General features: G+C 57.7%; 1 protein-coding gene across 5 annotated transcripts in view; it reads right to left on the reverse strand.

Annotated features, from left to right (window-relative positions):
• The window catches only part of SLC6A9 (solute carrier family 6 member 9), a 48,210-nt gene that overhangs the window by 2,125 nt on the left and 26,466 nt on the right, over positions 1-19,619 (reverse strand). For 4 of the 5 annotated variants that reach the window (XM_054690983.1, XM_037498307.2, XM_037498309.1 and 1 more), the window contains exons 3-12: positions 10,362-10,518; positions 9,614-9,745; positions 9,008-9,278; positions 3,858-3,990; positions 3,505-3,639; positions 3,314-3,417; positions 2,716-2,953; positions 2,478-2,612; positions 2,270-2,369; positions 2,070-2,170 (exon numbers count right to left, since the gene is read on the reverse strand). In XM_054690983.1, coding sequence (XP_054546958.1) covers positions 2,070-2,170; positions 2,270-2,369; positions 2,478-2,612; positions 2,716-2,953; positions 3,314-3,417; positions 3,505-3,639; positions 3,858-3,990; positions 9,008-9,278; positions 9,614-9,745; positions 10,362-10,518 — 1,506 coding nt within the window. The remainder of the gene's footprint in view (positions 1-2,069; positions 2,171-2,269; positions 2,370-2,477; positions 2,613-2,715; positions 2,954-3,313; positions 3,418-3,504; positions 3,640-3,857; positions 3,991-9,007; positions 9,279-9,613; positions 9,746-10,361; positions 10,519-19,619) is intronic. The other variant, XM_037498310.1, reaches the window with a different exon arrangement.

Consider the following 19,619-nt stretch of genomic DNA (forward strand, 5'->3'; position numbering starts at 1 on the left):
CCAAGAAGCCTGTCGAGATTTCTCATCTCCTCCTAAAAGGGCTCTCAATAGCATTTCCCATCTGTTAAGCATCTATTCGATGTTTCCTGTAGACCTGGAGCTCCTGGGATTGTATCGACTCTGGGTCTCCAGTGCCTGGCACAATCTTATTTGCTGATTTGAACTGACCTGTGCAGAAAAATAGGAACAGTAGGGGAGAGGAGAGGGGAAAGCCCTGCCTATCTATGGCTGTGGGGATAGTGACAGCCTAGAAATAAATGGTGAGTTCCAGGCTGGGGTGCTCGAGGGATTTGCTTTGGAAGAAGAGTGAGATAAGAGATAAAGCCTGGGGTTGCAGCAGCTTTTTACTTTACAAAAAAAGTAAAGGAAACAGAGAGATGGGCCGGTGTCTCATTGGCCACCTGGTGGGCTGGGGGGTGCTGGAGGTGCTGGGTGTGCACTGCGGCTGGCCAGGAGGGCTCCACACCTGCCTCCTAAGGCCTCAGCTGCTCCAGAGCGCAGCCGCTCCAGCCTTCCCAGGGGCCAAATTCTTGGGGACAAGACCCACATCCATCAGGGGCTCCTCCTGTGATGCTGCACATAGTAAGCTTTTGTAACAGGTTTCCTGAATGGAATTAGATCCTGGTCTAGGTGTGGACAAGTCATTAACTTGAGCTGGCAAAAAGATGGAGTTTGTCAAAAGATCTTTTCAGAAATATAAAGAGGTAAAGCCTCCAAAGTAAACACGACAGCTTAGAAGCCTGTGTCCACAGAGCCCGAGTCCACACCTTGTAGTAACTCTAGCTGGTTTTCTGAGCACAGAGAGGAAAACTGCCCACTTTGCCTCAAATCTCCCACAGATATGGGACCGAGGCTGGGGCTCTTCCCACAGCCCCCTCCTGTGCCCCTCCTTCCTGACTCTTGCCCTATGTGGCTAGTGCCCAGGTCTCTCCTGGGAGCTGTGGAGACTGACTCTTCTGGGGGTGGGGAGTTGGGGCTCAGCAACACCCCCAGGGGGCACAGCACTTGGCAGAGCACCTTCCCTCCCCGGCCTCCCACCACTTACAGGAGACTTCCGCTCCTCCTGTTTCAAGGCTGGGCCAGTGGCCAGAGGTAGTGCCCGTGCCAGGCTCGGGGAAGATCCCACACCCCATGTGGTGCAGGCCTCAGCCCTCAGGGGCCTTTTTTTTTTTTTCCAGGAACATGAGCCAAAGTGGAAATCCGGTGCTGAACTCCCCGTGGCCAGAGGCCCTGGGCATGAGAGGAGCGACTCCACATTGCCCTGCTGCCCTGCAAGTGGCCCCTCTACCTCGAGGTGGTCCTGCTGCTTCTCTGGGGTGTGACCACAACACCATTCAATGTCTTGTGTACCTTCCCTCCCTCAGCATAAAGGAGCCAAATCAGATGGGCTTTAGCCCGCGGACCATCCCTCTCTCCGGTGGCGGCTTCTGTGGCAGCGCTGGCTGGACACAGCCTGCAGATTGGACTAGTATTCTGAATGGTGCTCTGCTTCTCGCTAGCTATGCAGGTCAGTTACCTAACAGCTCTGTGCCTCAGTTTCCTCCTCTGGATAGCGGGGAATAATGATACCTTGGAGAACTGTAGTATGGGAGCTGACCTATGGCAGCGAGCAGAAAGCACCTGGTTCCTTGCCATGGCAGGCATTACCTCCACGGGCTCAGCCCCCTCATGGACATTTCCCTGGGGTGGAGTAGTGTGAAAACCAAATCTCCCTGTCCCCACCCCACTCCCATACCTGGAAGGGCTACAAAGTTACCCATTATCCTGAACTGACATCTGACTTGCAAACTATTTCTGGAATGCCCACACACCATGTACCTCAGCCACCCAGAGCACCGGGCTGTGAGGGATTGGAGATGGATGCTCCTGAGGCCCCTCTGGGGATCAAGGCAGGGAAGCCAGGGAGGCAGGGACACGGTCAGCCGCTGCCCGCCAGCGCTCCCCTTCCTCAGCAGGAGCAGCCCTGCCAGCTGGATTGGGGGGCAGGGGCTCGTCCTCTGCTGGTTCTCAAGAGAAGGACACTTGACAAGGGGCAGCCGGGGAAGGGAAGGGCCCGCCTAGGAACTCACGAAGATGATCGCTGGAGAGACAAAGCGCCAGCAGATCTGGAAGAAGAGGGGCGGAGGGAATCCCAGCATCATCTGAATGTCCTGGAAGTAGTTCCGGTGCCCTGGAGACAGGGGAGGTCAGTGGGCCCGCAGGCCAGGGGGAGCAGGCCGGGGGAGCAGGCGGGGGGTGGGACGCGGAGGCCGGGGGCTCGGGCACTCACCGTAGATGTACATGATGGACACACACATGATGCAGGAGATGATGACCAAGGAGAAGCTGGCCGCGTAGTTGTCCATCAGCAGCAGCCAGTAGATGCCTGCCTACGGGCCAGCGGGTGGCTAAGTTAGGGGGGTGCTGAGGCTGGGGTCCCCTCCCCATTATCCCCACCTACCCTGGAAACTCCAGCCCAGCCTTTTCCTTATTCTTACCTGGCTGGTGAGGGGGATGCCCAACAGGAAGCCGGCGACAGCCACGCCCAGGGTCACATAGGTCTTCCTCTGCAGGATCCACTCGTTCCCCACCTCATCCACAATGGCCGTGACCAGAGTCTCCAGGAGGCAGAACTGCGGGATACGGCGTCAAGCAGGGGCCTAACTCTCCCCACCCTGCCTCCTCCCGCCCGGCCCCGCCGCCCCCAGCCTCTGGCGCGTGTGCTGCAGCCCGTACCTGAGTGCCCAGTCCCAACAGGATGAGCATGAAGAAGAAGAGCAGTGACCAGACCGGGGAGATGGGCAGCAGCGTGAGGGCCTCGGGGTAAGCCACGAAGGCCAGGCCAGGGCCATGGTCGGCCACGCGGGACACGTCCACACCCAGGTGCTTGGCCATGAAGCCGAGGATGGAGAAGATGACAAAGCCAGCATAGACGCTGGTGGCGCAGTTAGTGATGCTGATGATGACGCTGTCCCTGGCAGGGGTACCCAGAGGGGGCGTTGAGGACCGGCAGCTTATTCCTCCCCCCATCCCCCAGTCCACTTGGGCCCAGGGAAGACTTGGAGACAGGGACAGTTCCGGGAGCAAAGGCGCCCACCCCTGCTTCACCGGGGTGCCCCAGCCTTTCTAAGTGCCCCCAGGCACTCCTGCGGCACCTCTGTCCCCCTCCCCCTGCCCTCTCCTGCCAAAGCTTCCTTCTCCCTTCTCCAATTCCTTGATCCAGAACCAGCACTCCCAGGACCTCAGGCTGTGTGTGCCAGGGGATGCCCCGGTGGGCCAGGCCACAGAGAGGGCAGGGAGCAGGGGCAGCCCCAGGGCCGGCCGGGAGTCTCACCGGTAACAGTTGTTGTGGAACTTGTTATAGGAAGCCATGGTGATGAGGCCTCCCCACGCGCAGCCCAGCGAGTAGAAGATCTGGGAGGCTGCATCCCCCCACACCTGTGGGAGGGGTGGGGTGAGGAGCTGTGGTCAGAGGAGGCACCTCCCTGCCCCCACCGTCTCTTCCAGGTGGTCTTGGCATCCCACCTTGGCCTCCAGGATCTTGTCCCACTGTGGGGTCAGGTAGTACATGATGCCGGTGAAGGCCCCCTCCAGGCTCACGCCGCGGATGAACAGGATGGTGAGCACCACGTAGGGGAACGTGGCCGTGAAGTACACCACCTGAGGGTGAGATGGGCTCCACCTGACTCTCCTCTGGACCCTCCTCACCCTGGGGTCACCTCCCTGGCCCCAACACCACCAGCTCTCTGGTCTCTCTCCCTGTCCGGTGTCCCTTCATCAAACCCCCTCCCCCAACCACTAACCCCCCCACACACAGCAGGTAGGGAAGGCAGGATCTTTCTGGGCTGGCACAGACCTTGCCAAGAGAGGATACTTACTTTCCCTGAAGACTTGACCCCTCGGATGAGGCAGAGAAAGACCACCACCCAGGAGACACCGAGGCAGCCGAGAAGGGGTAGCCGCACCTCCCCGAAGTTGCCGATGTCATCTGACAGCTTCAGCACATAGAGCCTGGGGGCAAGGAGACAGTCACTGAGGCCAGTCCCTGCTGACAGATCCCCACGGCCGCTCCCTCCTTCCTTTTGACATCTTAGCATCCGCTTGAGCAGAGGGGAGCTGCCGTGGGGGCCCCTCTGCCCGCTGCGCCCAGGAGTCCACTGCTTGCCACCTCTCCCAGGACCTCCCAGGGCAGCTGGAGGCCACACCCTAGCCTGGACCAATCTCCTTATCCTCCCATTCAAGACCACCCCAGACTTTGCTTGTGCCTTTCTCCTTCAGCCATGCTGGATATGTCCTGTCAAGTGTCTCCTCCTCCAGGAAGCCTGGGGGCTTTGCGCCTGCACTCATCTTTGATGAACATAGGGAGGCAGTGGAGTGCTGAGTAAAGGCTGGAGGCTCTGAAGCCCAGAGATGGAGGTTCTCTGGAGCTCTACACCATACCAGCTGTGCTCTTCCAAGCACCTGGACCTTTATATGCCAGGTCTTGGCTAGTCCTAGGCATATAGATGTGGAGCAGGTATTGTGGGCCTTGCCAAAAGGATGCCTCAGCAACATGGGGAGGGACATGGAAGGCTTCCCAGAAGAGATGAAGCTTGAACTCAGGTTTGAGGAAGAGGGAGGAGGCAGGTGAAGATGAGGGGAAGTGTGTGCCCAGCTGAGGAAACAACAGGCAGCAGGAGAGCCCAGCCCAGCCTGGCCATGTCAGTAGCTGGGGAAGGCTGGAAGAGACGGTAAAGGGATGAGAGGATGAGGGTTAGGAAAGGATCAGATCATAAGAAGACACAATGTCAAGGTTGAGAAATTTGACGTTCATCCTGAAAGCAATGGGAAGCCTCTGCAGGGCTTTTATCAGAGCCCCCTCAGGATTTCTCATGGCTCACAACCTTGCAATAGCTCCTGTCTCTTGCCATGGAAAAGCCAAACCCTTATGGTGCCTATAAGGACGTAATGTGATGGACTGCCCCCTACCCTCTGTCTCTCTGACCTCCTGCTCTTCCCCTTGCTCACTGCTCCAGTGGCACTGGGCTCCCTGGGGTTCCTTAGATATGCCAGGCACGCCCCAACCCCAGGGCTTTTGCACACACTTTTCCTCTGTCTGGAGTGCTCTTTCCCCAAGTAGCCAGGAGTACACATGACAGTGGCACCTGTGCTGTCACAAAAGGCCCCACTCTTAAAAGGGCCTTGTGTTTGGTTTAAAGCTCTGCTGTTGCCATCTTGAAATTCTTACTGCAGTTGAACAAGGGGGTCATATCTTTTCATTTTGCACTGGGACCCAAGAATTATGTAGCTGGGCTTGTCAACATGGCTCCCTCTGTCCTCATTGCCTTTAGGCTTTTATTCATGCATCCTCCTCTCAAAGGGGACTTTTTTGGCAACCCTGTTTAAAATTGCAGTCCCTTAGGCCTCCCCAGTGGCGCAGCGGTTGAGCGCTGGGTTGCGAAGCTGCCCTCAGCCTTTGCAGTGCTGGTTCGATCCCTGGCTGCTCCCCGGCCACCGGAGGAGGGTCCCGCATGGCGCACAGACCTCTCCTGCCGCCCGCTGCTCCCCTCAGCAGTGTACTTCGGTCCTTCTGCCTGCTCTGCTCCCCGCTCTGGCTCTGGTGAATTCTCTCACCCTCCCGCGCTTCTGACTGTACCCAGTGCATGTATAAATAAATAAATAAATCTTTAAAAAAAAAAAGAGAGATAAATTCTTGTGCCTCAGTTTCCTAATTTGTAAAGTAGGGATTGTAACACTAATCTGGAATATTTTGTAGATAAATTTAAGTAAACGCGGGTTCCCTTCTTTACCCTCTTACAGCTAGGATTCTCAGCATAGCTCCCATCCATAAGCTATCAGTTATTACTCTTTGCTGTTTTCACCTCTTTTTCCCCCAAATCAGTTCTCAAACCTCACGGCAACATTTTTAATATCCTGTGATGGGATGTTACTCTGGACCTGCATGGGACAATGTTGCAGTCTTAGAAATCAGTATTTGCTTGGCCTGTGGGCCTGACCATTCGACTTGGAAACACCTTCACCTGCCTCCTCTGAGCCTCAAATCTTCCTCCCAGGATCCCTTTCAAGCCATGACCTGCAGAGGGCGCTGCCCCATACCACCCTCCGCTACCCAACCCTTACCCCTGATTGCGGGGCTTCTCAGCCTAGGTCAGGGCTAGAAACCCCCTGGACTTAGTCAATGGGAGAAGCTCTGGAGCTGTGGGACCATGGAGGAGAGGCTCCTGACCCCCATCAGCAGTACTTCCATTTTTTTTCTTCATGGCACCCCAAAATTTGCAGGGGCGGGGGAGAGGTAGTAATGTGGTTAAGAGGGGTCCAGTGGTGGTGGTGCATGGCAACCAGACTTTAAGTAATGAGCATAATGTAGTATATACAGATGTTGATACACATTTGTTCACCTGAAACCTACACATAAACCGATGTTACTTCGATTTTTAAAAACGAGATGTTTTTGGTCTGTGGGGGTAAAAATTGACAAGGACACTCACATCTGAAGGTAACTGGGCAGGAGGTGTGGGCTACCCAGGCCCACCTGACCAGGCACATCTACTCAAGGCTCCCTAGAGCTGGAAAGCTCAGGCCGCCAGGATAGTCACAGGGCCCTTCTGCTGGGACCCGTAGCTGCCTTCCTCCCAGCACGAGCATTCAAGGTAAAGAAATCACCTCTTGTTCAAAAAAGATTTTTTAAAACTTTACCTAAATGCATATGTGAAGCTGGTGGTGTTTAGTAATAGTTTTCCTTGCAAGAGTACAGCCCTCCAGGACTAGGGACTGAAGAGCAGGGAGGGCAAATCCGGGAACTGGATGATTCACCTGGCCTCTCTTTTTGTGGTGCTGTATTTTGTTTTGGGACCATGTAACTTTGAGATCAAACAAATAACTAAGAAGGCTTAGGGCCTCCCTGGTGGCTAGGGGTTAAGTCTCAGCGCTACCACCACAATAGCCCACTGCTAGGGCCTGAGTTCGATCCCTGGCCAGGGAGCTGACCCACATGGCGCAGCAGACCTCTCCTATCTCACCTGCTGCTCCTCTCAGCAGTGTGTTTCAATAGATCTGCTGGTTTTGTTCCCCACTCTGTCTCTGGTGAATCCTCTCATCCCCTTCAACCTCTGGCCTACACCCCAGTTCTTGTATGCATAAATAAATAAAATCTTTTTTTTTTTCAAGAAGTTTTGGAACTAACGTATTTACAAGTTGGCCCTTGATTCATAACTTCTCTGAAATTATTCTGTGTTATTTTTTCATTTCTTCAACCAGACAGTAAATGCCTTGACAAGAGGATGCCTTGATCTCTTTCTTTGTGTCTTCGGCGGCGGCCTTCAGGGTGCTCACCGAGCACCCAGGGTTTCTGCTGCGTTGCCTCATGTCATCTTGATAACAATAAGCAAGGTGCCGTAGCCACCACCAGTGTATGAGACTTAGAGCGGCCGGGTGACCTCCCAAGACCACAGAACTTGTAAAACGAGCAGGGTCTGTGTGGCCCCAGAGCTGCCAAGCAGACCCTGGGAGAGGGGTGCTGGGGTCCAAGTCTCCCTGGGTGTTACGCGCTGTGCTGGGAACATGGAGGCTGTGGAGGTGAGAGAGCACAGCAAGGTCCCGAGCTTGGGACCTTGGAGCAAGAAGGGGGCCAGCACACAGAGGCTGCGAAACAAGATTAGGAAGGCGGATGCGGAAGGGGAGGACTGTGGGGCAAGAGAGACCAACATGGGCGCCTCCATTGCGGCCCAGCTCCTTATCCTCTGCACGTCAGTCTCCGAATCTGAGAACTAGGAACTATAAGAGATAGCACGGCTGGCACACAGTAGGTGGCCAGAAACTGGCTCGCTCCTTCCCTCCACTGCCTTGCTGAAGTCAGCCTGGGCAGCCCTCGCTGGGCCATTTCCCCAGGCTCTCCAGGAGGGGGCAGCAGGGAGCCATCCTGCAGGAAAGGCATCCTGCCTGGGACAGGGGCGGGTTACGCTCCAGCCTGTGCTGAGGAACAGAATTTGGCCACCCAGTGGGCACCCCACCCCATCAGAGGGCTCTTGCCCTCTGACTGCTCTGGATAAAATCAGAGTTTTGCTCTGGGTGGTCCCACCAGCCTGGGTTCCCCGGACAGAAGGTCCCCAAGTGAGTGGGAATGCAGTTGGGAGTGGGGGTGGGGAGGCTGTGCTTTTGCGAGCTTCCAGGAAGGTTCGTCCCCAGCCTAGTTCAAGTTGCCCAAACCACACTAGGCCTGGGGTGTAGTAGATATTAGCTCAGTTCTCCCCCGGATGTGAGGTGGTGTCTCCTGCTCGGCCTCACCCCTGAGTGCAATGTCCAGCACCTACAAGGTGCTCAAGAAATGAGGTGTCCTGGGGCTGAGTGACTGAGCATGCCTGGAGGCGACCTGCTCACTCCTCACGGGCGAATGCTCTGTTGTCTATACCGTGAGCCCCATGTTGGAATGACGCTAGGTCTGCACAGAGGTTGACCCAGGGGGGATTGGTCATGAGGGGTTTGAGCCCCAGGAACCAGCTTAGGAGATGCTGACCTGCCTTGACTTCAAATATTCCCAGGCCCCTGTCCCTCTCACCTCGGGCTGTCTACCACGCAGCAGCTCCTCGTGCACCACGCAGCCAGGCTAAGCCCATTCTGGTACGTTCTCCAAGAAGGCCAGGGCCCCTCCAGACCATCTTGTGGTATGAGCGCCCTAAACACCTGCTTCTCCCATCAGAACAGATTTCCCCGAGTCTCAGGACTGGCCTCTGCTCATCTGGGTCCCAAGGCCTTTGCTCACACTGTTCTCCTCACCAGGATTCAAGCCACGTTTCCCTGACTCTCCCTGCGGACCTGCCTGACAGCTGAAGCCCTCCTTCACTGCTACTTTGTAAGGACTCCCCAACTCAGCATCCTGCCTGCCATTGCTCCCTAGGGTGTCAGCCTCTTGCCTTGAACCACGCTGTGAGCTCTTTGTGCCTCTACCCAAACCTCTGCGCCCCTCCGGGCCTGACCTCTGCCTAGCCTGCGGGGGCTGCGTCCCCCAGCACAGGTCTGGTGGGGGCCTTACCTCCAGTACTCTTCGCTGGGGCTGGTCCTCTGCAGGGTGTGGTTAAGCAAGTGGGAGAGGTTGCTGGGCAGGGCGGGGGGCCGGGAGCCATTGGTGAGGTTGGAGGCATCCAGCACCCCGGCGCAGTCCTGCGTATTCCAGGGGTTATTGCAGTAGGCCCAGGGCAGCACGTGCGTCATGGACGAGAAGAAGTAGTAGAAGGCGATGCAGATGACCACGTTGTAGTAGATGCCGATGTACGTAGACACCACCATCATGCCATAGCCTACACCTGGGGGGTGGGCGGGGCGGACAACAGCTCACACATGCCTGAAGGAGGCCCGGATAATGTCAAAGGGCCCAAGGGATAGGCTTTCAGGGAAGGCCACGGAAGAGACAGGTCAAGGCCTTGGCAGGGGCGAGCAGAGGGGCTTTGTGTATACACGTGGTGGAAGAGGAGGACGGAGAGCAAGAAAACAAGGATCCCGGCGTGTGTCCATCGCCTTGGCCTCTGATGTGGGCCTGGGGTCAGCACCAGGGCTCCATGGGGCTGGCAGTGTTTGTACAGATGGGTGGGTCAGCCTGGCCCCCAGAGGCCTGTATGTGTGTACCCCACCCAGGCCTCACCTTTGAACATGGGGCTGATCCTCCAGACCCCCAGGCAGCCCTGACTTGCAAACTGGCCGAAGGAGAGCTCCATGAAGAAGAGGGGGATCCCGCAGAATATCAGCATGATGAAGTAGGGGAACATGAAGGCGCCTGGCAGGCAGGGAGAGGTCTGGCTCAGAGGTGGGTTTGGGGGATCCCACCCTTTTCCTGCTCAGAGCCCAACAGCAAAACCTCTGCAATTGGCTAGGACTGGAGGAGGGTGTGCCATGCATTGAGCAGGAGCCGGGGTCTGAGGCACACCCCCACAGCCTGTCTTCGAACTTGACAGAGGCTCCCAGAAGTCTGCTCTGAGCAGAACTCAGGCCCCAGAAGACTCCACATTTGGTGGGATTTGATGGCTTAGCCACGCCATTTCACATACATAAACCCCTGGGATACTCAAATGTCCCCTAACCATTTGTGTGGGTACTGGGGTGCTGTTAAAACAGTAGAGGATAAGGCAGACAACCTCAAGAGGTCGGGGTGCTTTCCTCTACCCCCCTAGCCTCATGGGAGCAGGCTGGCAGGCTCAGGCCCAAACAGCAGCCTGTCAGGGGTGGTCTGTGCCTCAGGTAAAGGGTACCTATGCCAGGGCCGGGAGCAAAGGAGATCAGGGCCAGAGGCCAGCCTGTCTGGAGTGGGGTCTGTGCCAGGAAGGGGGCAGCCCAGGCCCTGGTGGGTGGGCTGTATCCCAGTGGGTGGTCCCTGCCCTGTGCCCACTGGGTACCTCCCCCGTTGCGATAGCAGAGGTATGGGAAGCGCCAGACATTGCCCAGGCCCACGGCATAGCCCACGCTCGTCAGTACAAACTCGATCTGGTTGCCCCAGTTGCCCCGTTTGAGGTTCTGGTCCCTCTTGGTGGCCTCGCTGGGCACAGCACCATTCTGTGGGGACAGGAGAGAAGCCACCATCAGCAAGGCATTTGTGCTCCCGTGCCTGACCCTCGGGACCTCCCCCAGAGGGCAAACCATGGACCCTCCAATCCCTCCCCTGCCCCCTGTCTTCCCCTTGGCTGGCAGGAGCACAGGCAGCTTGGCAGGGGAAAGGAAAGGGGAGGAGCCCCTGCCAGAGGGCGGCAAGCGTGGCCTCCCTCACTAGCCCCCCAGCGCCCCGGGCCAGGTGCACCGGCCCACCTGAGGCACCGTTAGCAGCATCCGAGAGGCGGAACACCAAGAAGAATCTAGCCCCAAGAGCTCCCCAGCCCCAGCCCTTCCAAAGCCTCCCCTGTCCCCTCTGGGTGAGGAGCTGGACCTGCTTGGGGGCGCTGCAGGGCTGGGCTGGGTGGCCAGAGGCCCTGTTGAGGGCAGCCCCTTTCAGAACACCAACCCCACAGTTGGAATTGGCTCAGCAAATCCCCTTCTAAGTGTGAATGCACCCTTTCCCTGCACCAAGCAGCCAAGTCAGGCTGGGCACAAAGGGGCCTGTGTCCAGACAGCCCCCCCACCCGCCGCCTACCACATCGCCAGGCTGAGCACGCTGCCCACGGGCAGGCGGCTGACCCCTCCCCCAGCTGCAGGCTTCTTTCTGGGGGCACAGGGTGGGCAGAGCTGTGGGGTGGGGGGAGGAGGGCCAGGAGAGTGGGCCAGACCTGGAGGGCTTGCATTCTGGGGCTTAGGATGGGGGACCCAGGGGAGTCATCTGTATTGCCCATAGCTGGGGAAGGGTCCCAGGGGAGCTGACCTGGGCTGGGTGGTACTGGCTGTGGGTGGGGAGAGGAGCCAGAGTTGTAGGCACCAGGCCAAAGTTGGAGGGCAGACTGCTAGGGGAAAGAGAGGGCGTGGCCCGGAAAAGGGTCTCAGCTGAGAGAGGGTGGGCTGCAGATGAGGGGGCGGGGCTGGGCCGGAGAGGCAGATGAGGGCATTTGCCCCCAGGGAAGGATACTGGACCTGTTTGGGGGCGCTGCAGAGCTGAACTGGGTGGCCTGAGGCCCTGTTGAGGGCAGCCCCTTTCAGAACACCAACCCCGAAGTTGGAACTGGCTCAACACTCTTTCCTTGCACCAAGCCCCTTCCACCCCCTCCCAGGGCAGCAGGAGATCAGGCACCAGAGCCAGAGCCAAGGGGTTCAGAAGGGTCCCTAAAAGATATCGGGACCCCCAAGAAACATACAGTTCCTGGGTGACAGAGAGCCTCCTAGATATGGGATGTTCTCCAGACAGAACTGGACAGAAGACCCTAGAGGTGACCTGGGTCACAGCAGCATGGCCTCCAAGGGACCATGCTGTAGTGACGCTGACCCTCGGCCTAAGGAGAAATGTTGAAGGACAAGAGTCACGCTGGCCGGCAAACAAAGAGGCTGGCTCTGAAATGCCATCAGACCGACAGTGGGCAGCAACCACAGAGGGGAGGAATGGCCTCGATCCACGGCCTTCTGGAGAGGCCCTTTGGGATAAAGACCAGGAGGACCCAGCGCCTGGTGGAAGCCCCAGCATGCCGCCCCTGCTCCCATGGGGGGCATGTTTTGGCCTCTCTGGGCTTGTGCACCCCAGGCAGTCCAGCAGTGACCCTGTGGAGAGATCGTCCGGCACACCCAATCCAGCACTGCCCCCAACGCAGACGCTCACCCTTTCACCCTCGGGGGGCTGAAGGAGTGAAGATAAAGCACCAGAAACCATAGGTCCCTTCAAGGAGCACTCAGAGCAAATTCATTCATACATGCAACCTTGAGATTTACAGAAACCTACTGTGTGCTGGGCCCCCACCCAGCACTGGGAACGCAGCAGTGAAGACAGACACCCCAGTCCCTCAGAACTTGAAGTCCAGTGGGCGAGCAAGCCATCCATGAAATAAAAGGTACATAATTCTTAATGGCAGCGTCACTGACCACAAAGGGGGATTTCTCATGTTACATGAGCACAGAAAGAGGATAAGAGATGGGGTGGGGTGAGGGTGAGTCAGGGGAGGCTTCCAGGATGAAAGGGCTTGAAGGTCAACTTGGTTCTGGGAGAGGGTGGCTCAAGCCCAAGTGTGCCCTGTCACAGTGCCCTGAGTCCTGCCCAAGCCTGTCACCACCCCCGGGCCTTCTTTGGGGCAGCCTAGGAATACTGCAGGGTCCAGTGGGCATTTTTTCAGAGGGTGTGAGGTCGATTTGGGGTGGTTTATCTATTCCCAAACAAATCCCAGCCAGAGACCTCCTGTTCGTGGACTTCACAATAACAGTTTTATTCTGTCTGAGGCTTGTTTACTTAGGGGCACAATGGGGGATTGTGGCAGCTGCAGAGGATGTGGGCGGGGTCGCGGAGCAGGGGTTAAGCTGTTAAGGGGGCAACCCCGGGTCCAGGGTGCCTCGTGGGTAGGCCGAGGGCAAGCAAGGCTCCTTGCACAGAGGTCCCCAAAGCTTGACATCTGAGACCTCTCTCCTGGCTCCGGCAGCAACAGGGACAGATACCTCTGTCCCCGCAAGCGCACCAGAACCAGACTTGGATCTCAGAGGTCTGCCCCATCCCTGGCATGAGTGGGGCAGGGAGGGAGATGAAGCCCCTGCCACATGCCCCAGGGGACCTGACTGGACCCATGGGCCAGATGATGGGCGGCACACCCCTGAGCCAGGTGCTAGCCAGGTGGGCTGAGCACTCCCCAGACGGGGATGGACCGTTTGGTGACTGGGCTCTGGGAGGAAGTTGCCGACACTAGAGGTCTGCTGTGCAGAAGGTGCTGGAGGTCAATGAAGTGACACCTGGCAAGTGGTGCTGAAGCTGCGCCACCTTCTGCTCCTGGGCGCCTGGTCTCAGGCCATTGCGCTGACTGCAGGAGCCGTGGCTGGGGTGGCCCGTGGGAGCCCGCGGTGAGAGGCTCGCACAGGCAGCTTGGCTGCCTAGGCCTTAGCTCTCAGGAGGGCAGAGGACACCTACTTTCCCCAGGGGCCTCCAAATGTGCTGTGGGCTTCCTGGGGGCTCCAATTCTCTTCCATCGCTAGCCCACCCTCCCTGGGGGCTCCCCTCCGCTTCCTCACTGGGCAGCTGAGCCCATGGCTGGAGGCCTTTTCAATGTTACATAGCTTTTTTTTTTTTCCTCCTTGCATAACCTTCCCTGTTCTAAGTCTCTTGTCTTCTTGATCTGCTGGGTAAGTCACCGATATGAGCTGTTCTTGCAGGGGTCGTTAGCTCTGCAGTAGCCACGAAAGAACCCCTTTGTGCTCACAGTTTGACCCAGACTGGCAACCCGTCTGCTTAACCCAGCTCAGCCCTGTGGGCTGGATGAGCTCCAGGCTTCTGCTGCCGATGGCCCATCACCCACAGTCTGCCTCTCACCCTCTCCCTCCTTCCCTTGCTCACACTTAGGTGGAAAATTAAACTACAGTGGTCTGGAGCCCTCTGGGTCAGTCTCTCCTCCCCAGGTTTACAGACAGCCCCACCCTCACCTCTGACTCCCCATGACGGGCTGGTCTCTGGATTGGAGACCGCCCTGTCCTGTGCCAGAGCTCCACCGGGCTGGGCAGCATGAAGGCGGAGGGGCTCTCCTTCCCTGCGAGAGCAGGGTGAACTGGCTGACCATCTCCCATGACCCCTGAGGTACACAGACCCACAGACGCCCCTTTCCCGAAAGCCACTGGAGACAGCAGTGTCCATCCCCACGCAAGACTTGCGGCCATTCTTAGGAGAGCCACCCCCTCCCACTCCCGCCCTGTCTGGGTGAGCCCTGATGACCAGTATCGCTTATATAAGTCCTTCGCCTTTCCCCCTCTGCCGGGCTTGTTCACTGCCCCAGAGGAACTCCTGGAATTAGGGCTACTCAGCTCTGAGGGCCGAATCTGGAGCTCCCACTATGCCGGGGCAGGGCTTCTAGAGCCTGCTCCTCCAGTGAGCCTGCACACGTCACTTCCACTCTCAGCCTCTCAGCAGCCTCACCTACGAAATCAGGGGCCAGGCTAGAAAACGCCGAGGGATCTGGTAGATGAAGACGCTGGGCAACCTGGACCCACCCAGCAGTCTGGTTCCTCCTTGTCCGGAACTTGCCATTTCTGACACCCCCTGCATTTCCCACAGGCTTTCTGGATTGCCTGTTCAAAGGTGGTTTTGTATTTTTTTTTCTGATTACAAGAGCATTATAAGCTTATCACACACAAAAAATGGAAAGCACAGTAGAGTGTAAAGAGGAAACAGAGCTGCAAAGCCTGCTCTCCAAATGGGCCACCCCCCCTCAGGATGGAGCCTCTCCCGTCTTCATCACAGACGCAGAACCCAGATTTCTAGCCTGGCTCTCTCTGACTGCGCCAGCTGCTGACCCCCGCCCCTCCCGGATCCGTGTCCCCTGGCTATTTTTGTGAATTGTGAGCTCCCTCCTCCTGCTCTCTCTGGACACGGAGGAATCCTGGAGCTGCCCTGGCTGGGGGCGCCCCTCTGGGATCCAGCAGCCTTCTCGCTCAGGACTCTGCAGCCCCAGGGTTTGCTCATGGGATGAAGTCCCATCCAAGACAAACTTTATGGAGGAGAACGAGCAAGACCCCACATCCCAGACTGACCTTGAGCCAAATCCAGATCATTGGCGACTTTCTCTGAGCCCCAGCGGGGAATTCAGCAGGCAGAACAGCCATTAGAGTAAACTGTGGTTGCCTTGGGACACCCCTCCACCCCTTCAGTTCCTGTTCTCCCAAGTTCTCTCCCATCAGTCCAGGGTCTAGACTGGCGTTAGGTAGCACCTGGCCTGCATTCCACCGGCTCGCTCCTCCTGACGTGGGGGAGTCAGGGCCAGGGTGGGAGGACCTCCCCGGGTCTAAGAAGCACACAGGGGCTACTAGTGCTCCCCACTCTGACAACCTCAGAGCGGCCTCTGGGCACCTGTAGGAGCTCAGGCCTTCCTATAGCAGGGCATGCCCCATGCTGTTTTATGCCAGAGCCCTGATGCCAACACTGCGGATGAAGCACAGAAGCTGCATCCCCCAGGCACGCCAGGCTTCGCCCCAGGCCCTGGGGACCATGATGGGAGACGTTGGGTGGGCCTGCTTTTGCCCTGGAGAAGCCAGGAGCCCTGCCCCTCGCTGCAGCGGTCATGGGCTGTCTCTACCCTAGTCGGCTGGCAGCAGGCTGGTGCTCTGGGAAGTGACTTTGGTTTCTGGCCCTAGCAGTCTTGAGGTTTCAGGGCACCCCTGCTTGATGCTTCTCCCAAACTCAACCCGCGACTCCCGGTGCACTTTCCTTCTCTTGCCTTCTGAAGGTCAAGTCAGGATGCCCTACAGGAGAGGTGGGTGGCTTTCCTGGCCCCCTCATCCTCGTTGCCATCAGCCTCATTGTGTCTGACATCCCTGCTGTCCCCAGCTTCCAGGGATGCGGGGGCCCACGCCACCTGGGCACTTGCCCCAACACTGGCCAATGTTCTGTGGGGTCTCGCTCCTTCCAGCCGAGACTCTCACCCGTCCCCTTCCCCCACCCTCACCACCGAGCCCCTGTACCACGTTCCGCTGCCCCCTCACCCACTCTCCCCATAGGAGTAACTGCTGTGGCACAGACAATGGGGCTGTATTGATTAGTACAATTCCTGGGCACCTCCGGCCCGTCTCCCCGGGAGCCAGGACAATGCAGCTTTGATACACTGAGCAGATTCTCAGCAGGTCCTTGGGCTGGGGGAGCCCTCACACCCCCACTCTCCTCCCCTGCACCCCCACCGCACAGCTAACTCTTCCTGCACTCCTTTGCACAGTTACAACTTTCTGGGTCACTTTTGCTGGTGTCTGTCTCGCTGGCTCACTGCCTGTGCCTGCCCCTCCCTGGCACGGACCACTCAGCCCCTCTCCCCACCCCCAGCCCAGCCTCCCGGCCTGCCTGGCACCAGGGAGGGGGCTCGACCTTCTGGAAGGTGACTGACCTGCTCTGGGGAGGAGGGGACCCCAGGCCCACGAGCTGCAGCCATCCCGGCCTTCCCGGGGTGAGGGGTGAGCACTCAGAGCCAACCGGGAGCCCGCGTGTCTCCACGGCTCATTCACACCTCTGCCAGCTCCAGGGACACTGCCGCATCCCCTGCCGCCACTGCCGGCTGGGCAGCGTCCATTACTTTCACCTCATCTCCTCCCGAGGCTCGGCCGGCCTGGCCCTCCCCTGGCCCTCCCCCTCGGGCCAGTCCCCTTGCCGCCCAGGCCGGTGCTCAGAGCGAGAGCGAGGCGTGGGGTTTGTTGTGTTTTTTTCCTTGTTCCCAGCAAGTTATTGGAACAAAAAACACACGCGCTCACAACCACAGAGTGAGGCAGAGGGAGCATGGGAGCGAGGGAGAGGGTGGCTCCTCTCCTGCCAGGGCTGGGCCTCCGGAGCTGGGTGGACTCCTGGCAGGTGGCTGGGTGCCACTGAGCGCTGGAGGTGGTGAGGGGCAGGGAGGAGGGGGTGCAGCCCACAGAGCACTCCCCCAAGCATCTCAGATTTCCCAGAGTGGTATGGCCTGGGGGACATAGGGCCTGGGGGAATGTCATCCCCAACAGGAGAATGCGGCTGACAGCGCCAGAAAGCTCTAGTCTGGAGAACAGCACTGTGACCCGCGTGAAGAAAGTTGGCCTTAGCCTAGAGGGTGGTCACCCTGGGGTCCAGACATAGACCCTGGGCTATTTGAACTGCATTGCCCGGAGCCTGAGGTGCTCTCTCTGGGGACATGTGCCGTGGGGCGGGGGCAGCCCAGCTTGTGTCACCATGACCGGAGTGGGATGTCACCCATGTCCATCCAATCCCCCTTCTTGGAGGCCACACACGCTGGTCAGTCTCCCGCAGATGTTGAGATGACACAAAACAGTGGCCATGGAGGGGAGGTGGGTGGAGGGGCCTGGTCCCGGGAAAGCATTTTCCCTTGGGAAAGTGAGAGGTCGGCAGATGGCCTGGCCTGAGGTAGGGTCTAAGTAAACACGCCTCAAGTGGAAGCACGTGTGCATTCTGCTGCAGAGAACTGCTTTCCTGAGAGGTCGTCATCGTGGTGACCCCAAAGGAAAATGGTGGATGACATTTTAAAAAAAAGGGGTAAAATAAAGACTTCAGAGTCAGACAGGCCTGATGGGTTCAAACCCCAGCTCTGCCAGTATCTTGCCACATATGACCTTCGGCAGGCCACACAGTATGTCTGGTCAGTTTCTTTATCTCTGAAATGGAGACAGTATCCACCCACCCCTGAATTTAATGGGCGTTAGTAATAGTAATGCAATAATAGGCACCAAGTGCTTCCTACAAGTGAGACATTGCCCTAAATGCTTTGTGTGTGTGTTGTATACACACATAGACATAGAAACACACATGCATATATGTTCATTGAATCCTTCCAACCACTCCTTTAGGTAGGTGTGTTACTAGCCCCATTTGGGGGGGAAAATGGGGACCATTTTGGCTCATGCAAGTCTCCTAGGAATGGCCTCAGACCCTACTGACTCAGCAGCTCCTGGGCCAGCCTCATGCAGTCAGGTCCCCAGACACGCTCCGCTGACTTCCTGTGGGCACAGACTGAGGGCCAAGGCACTGGCTGGGCCACTGGCTTCAGGAAGGCCCAGTCACCCATGATGCCCAAATGCTCACTTCCACCCAGGGTGGGCTCTGGGCTTTGGCTGCCCTGGCCTGGGCTGGGTGCCCAGAACAGGCAGCCCTGGCTGGACGGCTTTCTCTGGCTCTGGCCATGGGGACAGGAGGCGGCAGCAGCCCAGCTGGGCCCTGGCCGTAATGAGGCCTCATTAGTGGGATCCAGCTGCTCCAGCCCCACTCAGGGAGACCGACTCCTCCAGCTCCTGCTCTGACTTTTCCTAATAAGAGTGGGCACACTTCCAGAGGGGCGAGGAGTCTAGGGGCTTTGCTGTGCCCTGTGGCTCTGAGGAAAGCTCCTGCTGAGCTAGGACTGAGATGTGCTGGGGGTAAGGGACTATAGGGAAGCCGTGTGAGGGGAGAGCAGGGTACAGGACTGGGGAGGTGGGCTGCGGGGACGGTGTGGAGGGGAAGAAGACCAAGGGAAAGGGAGACCAGGATCTTAGGTCCAGAGAGAAAGCCTGAGGAAGATCAGGCCTTTCCTCTGGATGTAGATGTTGTCTACTTCACTGGGGTGGGGGTGGCTGCACATTTAGGGTCATCTAGGAGCACTTAGTTGATCATTTGAGTCTTGGCTAAATGGTCTGAGTTGTCCTGGCCAGGAGAACACCTCCTCTATGCTAGGCTTTATATAAAGCATTCCCACTGTGTGCCAGTCCCTGAGCTAGAATACCTACTGTGTGTCACATCCTGTGTTAGGAAAACACCTACAGTGGCACCCCGGGACCTATATTAGCAAATGCCCACTATATGCCAAGTCTAATGCAGGGAGCTCGTAGTCTATGCTAGGCTCTTTGTTAAGAGAGCACCCACTGTGTGTCAGTCCCACACTGGGAAGCCCCCATGGTCCTGCAATGGTGACCATGTATGCCAAAATCTGTGCCAGGTGAGGATGACTGGAATCGGACAATTCCACTGTGTACCCAGCTCTGAGCAGGGTGAGCACCCATGGTATGCCTGGCTTGCACCAGCTGAGGGCCCACTGTGCAACAAGCTCTAGGTAAGGGAGCACCCAGTGCGCACCAAGTTGGTACTAGTCGAGTGTTTGCCACATGCTGGGACCAGTGCTAGGTGAGTGCCTAGCAGGTGACGAGCTTTCTACCAAGGGAGTGTCCAATGTGTGCCAGGCCTTTGTTTGGTGAGTGCCCAGTGTGTGCCAAGCCTATACCAGTTGAGCTTTTGCTGCATGCCAGGACCTGGGCTGGATGAGCACCCACTGTGTGCCAGATCCTGTGCAGATAAGAGGTATCCAAACCCTCTTGTCAACGCATACCAGACAGGATCAGGGTGGGGCAGCCCCAGGCAGCCTCTGGGGCTTGCACAGATTTCTGGGAGGACTGAGATGCTTAGGCACTCAGGGTCCTACTTGGGTGACTCTGCCTTTGTTTATCATGAGGTTCCCCAGTATAGAAGCAACCAGAGTGCACAGAGACAAGGGGTGACGCCAACAGGGCTCATCAGGGCATCTACTGCCCAAGATGCTGTGTGAGGGAGGAGCAGCACAGGGGAA

Source organism: Talpa occidentalis, unplaced genomic scaffold (genome assembly GCF_014898055.3).
Source record: "Talpa occidentalis isolate TD23 unplaced genomic scaffold, MPIMG_talOcc4v2.1 talOcc4.9, whole genome shotgun sequence".
NCBI lineage: Eukaryota > Metazoa > Chordata > Mammalia > Eulipotyphla > Talpidae > Talpa > Talpa occidentalis.